The 5,535-nt window shown below is 43.8% G+C and overlaps 1 protein-coding gene across 1 annotated transcript; it reads left to right on the top strand.

Moving 5' to 3' along the window:
• Window positions 1–303: 303 nt before the first annotated feature.
• Window positions 304–2,410, top strand: BEX5 (brain expressed X-linked 5). Its single transcript, XM_047075717.1, has 3 exons — window positions 304–403; window positions 1,482–1,548; window positions 1,824–2,410. Exon 3 carries the CDS (start codon window positions 1,853–1,855, stop codon window positions 2,192–2,194), a length of 342 nt encoding a protein of 113 aa, XP_046931673.1. The 5' UTR covers window positions 304–403; window positions 1,482–1,548; window positions 1,824–1,852; the 3' UTR covers window positions 2,195–2,410.
• The last annotated feature ends 3,125 nt before the right edge of the window (window positions 2,411–5,535 follow it).

Below are 5,535 nucleotides of genomic sequence, written 5' to 3'. Positions count from 1 at the left end.
TTATTTAAAGGCTCCAGCAGAAGTCAGGGCAAAGGCAAATACAAAGTACTAAATATTATGACCTGTTTGGTCCTAAAGACTACTAAACAGGAGGAAAAAGGTGGGGGGGGGGAGCTGTGTTATTGTGGGGAGAAGGCAGGGATGGAGAAAAAGGTGGCCCCGCCCACGCTCCCGCTTCCCACTCTCTGGCCGCAATGCAGTTATGAACCATAATTGGTTATCTGAGTTCACAGTGACGTGGCCCTTAGGAGACCTACAGCTGACGCGTAGATTAGTGTCTCCTCCTAGTTGCAGTCTGGTAGTCGTTTGTGGCTGTGTGCTGGCTCGCTATTGCCTTGAAGGCGGGAGAGCCTGTAGCCCAGGGAAGGAGCAAGTTGTAGAAGCTGAACCTGATCCGTAGCAGGTTGGTGGGCGCTGACTGGGGTGGCAGAAGGCTAAGACCAGAGCGATTCCAGCTGGATTTTCCCTATCCCCGTCCCCAATACCCATTTATATGGTGCAAGAAGTGGAGGACTTGGTGGGAAGAGACAGAGAGGGGCCAACAGTTAGGAATGGGTACCAGTTGGGATGTCCTAGGAGTGGTGATCTCGTAGGCGATCCGGCGTCTGGAAGGGAAGGGCCAGAGAAGGGGAGAGCGAGGAAAAAGCCTGATTATTGCAAGGCGATGGGAGGGGGTCGTAACCGATGACCCTGGGGATGGTCGACCCCGCCACGGTTCTAGGCCTCTGTTCTGGTATCGGTTCTCCACCGTTCGTCCATTTTGGAGCGGGAAATGGTGGGCTGCGGCAAACGGGGGCGAAGGGGCGGGGAAGGGCGTTGCTGCAGAGGATAAGGACAGGAATTAGGTCCGGGGAACACTTCCCTTCTGCGCAGGAGGCAGTCGAGTGGGGGCTTTCCGACTGAGGGATACAGTTGGGGAGCAGGAAACTTGTTTCTGACCCCTGCAAGTCGGTGTAAGCCTGGGCGCTGCTTGTGGTCCCTGGGGTAAGCAAGACAAAGTCCTGAGATCTCAGCGGGTACAGGTTTGCAATTCCCACACTACCTCTTTGCCCTTCGTCCATTTTGATGCATAAAATGGTGGGCAGTGAAAGGAGGGTGAACTCTAGAAAGGCTGCTGCGTCGCAGCCACGTTGAAATTCTTTATAAATAAACAACGTCACCATCCAGCAAGCGGTTTTGACTCCCCCGCCCAACAAGTTGGCCATTTGCATTCAAGATATGGTAATTAGGTGACGGGAGGGATGAGACGGGGGTAAAGGGGCCTAAAGAAGAGAGGAAACTGGTTTGGAATAATCATCTTTGGTTACAATGCCTATTTATGGAGCACATCACAGGGCAGAAAATGAAGTCGTGATACATTATGGAGGAGAAAGAGGAAGTGGCAACATTTGATTAGCGGAGTCCTAAATCAGTAACAAAGCTGGTGCCTCTGATACTGATCAACTAATCAGTCCTGGCCATTCTCGCATTTCTGTCTGCAGGTCTTCAGGTTCCTTGGCGCAGCAGAGTTCAAGGCTAAAAGAGGAAGACTGCTTTTGATCCCTGCAGGTAGGGGGCTGCCTGGGGCCCTTTGGTGTAGGATTACCAGGGATCAGGACAGAACCTGGGGGACTCACTGCCTTTCCTGCCCTAGTTAAGTGCAGGATGTGTGAGCACGGGCCTAAGGAAGAATTTTTGGGGAAAATGGTGGGCTTTGTAGCAGGGCTGGGTCTGGAGCGTCCCCTAGAGGGCGCACGAAATCTCTCAGATGGGAAAACCTTTTCTGACAGCTCTGAATTCTGTTGTTACAACGCATTCCATCCTTCTTGCTTCTTATCCCCTAGGAAAAGTAAGCAAGAAAAAAAATCTCAACATGGAAAGTGTCCCCCAGGAAAGCAAAGGAGAAGATCAGGCTCCAGTGCAGAATGAAGAAGAAGCCCACCCTTTGGGAGGTGGTGAAGGCCAGGAGCCTAGAGGAAATATTAGAGCGGGTTGGGCCCCACCTGCCCACGATGGTAGAGAGGACATGCCCAATAGGCTTGTCTATAACCTTCACATGATAGACGGAGATGCAGATGATATGGAACGGTTCATGGAGGAGATGAGAGAATTAAGGAGGAAAATTAGGGAACTTCAGCTGAGGTACAGTTTGCGCATACTTATAGGAGACCCCCCTCACCATGACCATCATGATGAGTTTTGCTTTATGCCTTGAATGCTAAGGTTAATAATAATAACCCCCCTGCTTCCCAAAGTTGTATTTTCTTGATGTACCCTTTACTGTGAACCTGTGGTGTTCTGTCATTTTTCTGATTAGATATTTCATTTTGACTTAGTCTGCAAGTTTTTCTGTCAGCAGGGGAGTTTCATCAACTTGCATGAAAAGATGTTTATTACATACTGTGAAGGTAATAAAGCAGTTAAAAAGCAATCTATAGATATACTATCTCATTTAAAAGTGTGCATATTATATACATATATAGTGTTCTTATTTTCTTTAATTTTTTCTTGATTACTTGTTTTTTCTTATTTTTCCAAAATGAATACATATGTATTATATATGTTAGAAAAAAGTAAGAGGCAAAGAACTTGCCAATTGGATTATAAAGGGAATGGAGACAATCAACAAATATTTGAGAAACATTTAAAGACATAAATCTTGTCTTACCTCTTATAAGATCTCTTATTTAGAAGCACAAACCTAGTAATCATTACAGCTACATTTCTTTACAGTCAGCCTATTAATCTATAAAATGAAAATAATATATGCCTTCCAGGACTAGTGTGGGAATCAAATAAGGTAATAAAGAACATGAGGTAATAAAGAACCCCTGTGGCTGGCTCTACCCATACATGCAAGGTTCTGACACTTTAAGTGCCCTTCATATTTAGAGAAGAGCCCGAGAAGTATGCCTACCCTGGAGTATAATTTAATGCCAAGTGGGTAACCTTTCTTTATGCTTCTGTGCCCCTTTTCCCTGGATAATGCCATGACTGTTAAGTATTCCTTCCCTTCTGCTAGGTTTTGCTCCCTCCACTGGTCCCTACCACTGCTGATGTGCTAGAATCCTAAAGATGACAAAGACCCACTGATTTCTCTTGAACCTTCAATGGTCTGAATTTCCATTTTGCCCTTTCAGAAATATGGAGAATGTCACTTTCTGCTTTGTAGTTATACTTAATCCAGGTGGATACTTCCCTAGTTCTGCTTAGGGATCCAAATAGCCCTTTATGGTGTTTCTCAGACTTTCTTCATTATCCCTTTCCCCTAGATAAACCTGAGTGACACTAGATTTATTGTGCCTAATTTAGTGCCTATTTAGTGTGCCTAAAATTGGACTATCATTTCCATCCTCTGATGCATATGGCCCATTTCCTTGACTCTCCATTTTCTGTGCAGACACTGCTATGGGTCTCACTCTGCACATACACAGGTGTGAAGGTGGTTTTATGCCAAGCTAACCCCAGAATACCGAGTAGTCTCTACTCACTAACCAGAGGAATTTCCCTCTTCCCTTGCTTTGATTTTTGCTGTGCCCAATAAACCTATAATCACATAACAATGGGAAACTGGCTGAGACTAAATACCTGGTAAATCAACCATTTGTTTAGAGAATTTTCCATCACTACTGGTCCCCAAGTAGACTGTACCCTTCTCACAGTAAATATATTGTCCTATTGGTACTTGTACCCTCAGTGCCTACCATAGGGAATGGTAAGTTGAAGGGTACAACAGTTAATTATAGCTGAATTGAGAGTCCTGCAATGTGGGCTCAGGTTTGCCTCTGATTATGGGCAAGTAACTTTATTTCTCTACAGGCTGTAGCTTGCAATTGAAAAAGGAACACAACAGAGAAAGCATTAAGCAACAATATCAACACATGGACTTACCATAATGTTACATTTGCCAATGTTTATCAACATGTGCTATACAGACCAACTGCATCATAATCACCTGAGGAACTGACAAAAAAAATTCTGGAAACTAGGTTTTACTCCAAGTTCATCAGACATCTCTGGACTTACATAAATTAAAGTGGAGATGCCCCAGCTTTAGTTCAAGTTTGGGCACTCCTCTCCTCATCATGTATATATGAAAGCACTTTTTAAGTGCCTTAAACTATATACATCAGATTTTATTTTCCCATTAGACTGTGCCCTTTTTAAAGAGATAACTGTCTTATTTTTATGTTGTTATCATTAATGCATAGGTTCTCAACCTTTGCAGGTTTGAATTACCTGAGATTTTAAAGTGGAACTCAGGACCCACTCCCAACCAATTGAATCAGACTTATTGGAAATGAGACCAAGGGATCATTACATTGAAACAACTCTCACAGTGAGGGGCACCTGGGTGGCTCAGTGGTTAAGCATCCAAATCTTGATTTTGGCTTAGGTCACAATCTCACGGTTCGTGGGTTTGAGCCCCGCATTGGGCTCTGCACTGACAGATGAGGAGCCTGCTTGGGATTATTTATGGGCAAGTAACTTCTCATTGCCCCTCCCTTGCTTGCACTTGTGCGCTCTCTCTCTCAAAATAAATAAACTTAAAAAAATTAAAAATCTCTCACAGTGATTCTGATGTACATGTAGAGTTTAGAACAACTGAGTATAATTTGTGACTAAAGTATCTCTGATTAATTTTCTCTGCACTACCCCTGATTGACTGTGTGACCCTAAGCAACTCATTTTATTTATCTAGAATATATATCTTGTGAAATACATATCAAAGAGGAGGAATTGTACCCCCTAATCAACACATGAGATCCTTTTAAATAGTATATATTAGTATTCCCCAAGGTTTTCTAGTCTAGCAAATGCTTCAGTATTACATGGGGAGCTTGTTTAAAATACAGTATCCTGACCCTTCACCCAAGACCACTCTTTGGTAATGGTGCTTATGTAACTGCAATGTTAAACTCCCGGGTGACTCTGAAGCACACTAAAATTTTAGAGTTACCTGTGTGCACATTTTTATCACACACACACACACACACACACACATTTTAAATTTTTTTTTTTCAACGTTTATTTATTTTTGGGACAGAGAGAGACAGAGCATGAATGGGGGAGGGGCAGAGAGAGAGGGAGACACAGAACTGGAAACAGGCTCCAGGCTCTGAGCCATCAGCCCAGAGCCCGACGCGGGGCTCGAACTCACGGACCGCGAGATAGTGACCTGGCTGAAGTCGGACGCTTAACCGACTGCGCCACCCAGGCGCCCCAAATTTTAAAGTTTATTTATTTTGAGAGAATCCCAAGCCCTATCAGCACAGAGACTGATGCTAGGCTTGACTCAGGGCTTGAACTCACCAACTGTGAAATCGTGACCTGAGCCAAAATCAAGAGTCGAATGCTTAACTGACTGAGCCACCCAGGTGCCCCTTTATCTCAAGTATATTAAGGACAAATCAATAAAGTAAAAGAGAATATAAATATATGTTAATCTGAATTCAGGGACAAGAGTATCGAGGAGAAAGCCTGTCTGAGCTTTAGAGAAATAAAAGATGAAACCATAAAGGGAAAGATTCATATTTACTATGTAAAAAATATTAA

Source organism: Lynx rufus, unplaced genomic scaffold (assembly GCF_022079265.1).
Source record: "Lynx rufus isolate CCGP_SWC_20201006 ecotype Redwood Valley unplaced genomic scaffold, mLynRuf1.p SCAF_14, whole genome shotgun sequence".
Classification (NCBI taxonomy): Eukaryota; Metazoa; Chordata; class Mammalia; order Carnivora; family Felidae; genus Lynx; species Lynx rufus.
The sequence above is the reverse complement of the archived record's forward strand: the minus strand, read 5'-3'. Positions and strand labels throughout refer to the sequence as shown.

Bases quoted from the DNA above. Each gene is read 5' to 3' on its own strand.
- BEX5 (XM_047075717.1), top strand. From the start codon at position 1,853: ATGGAAAGTGTCCCCCAGGAAAGCAAAGGAGAAGATCAGGCTCCAGTG.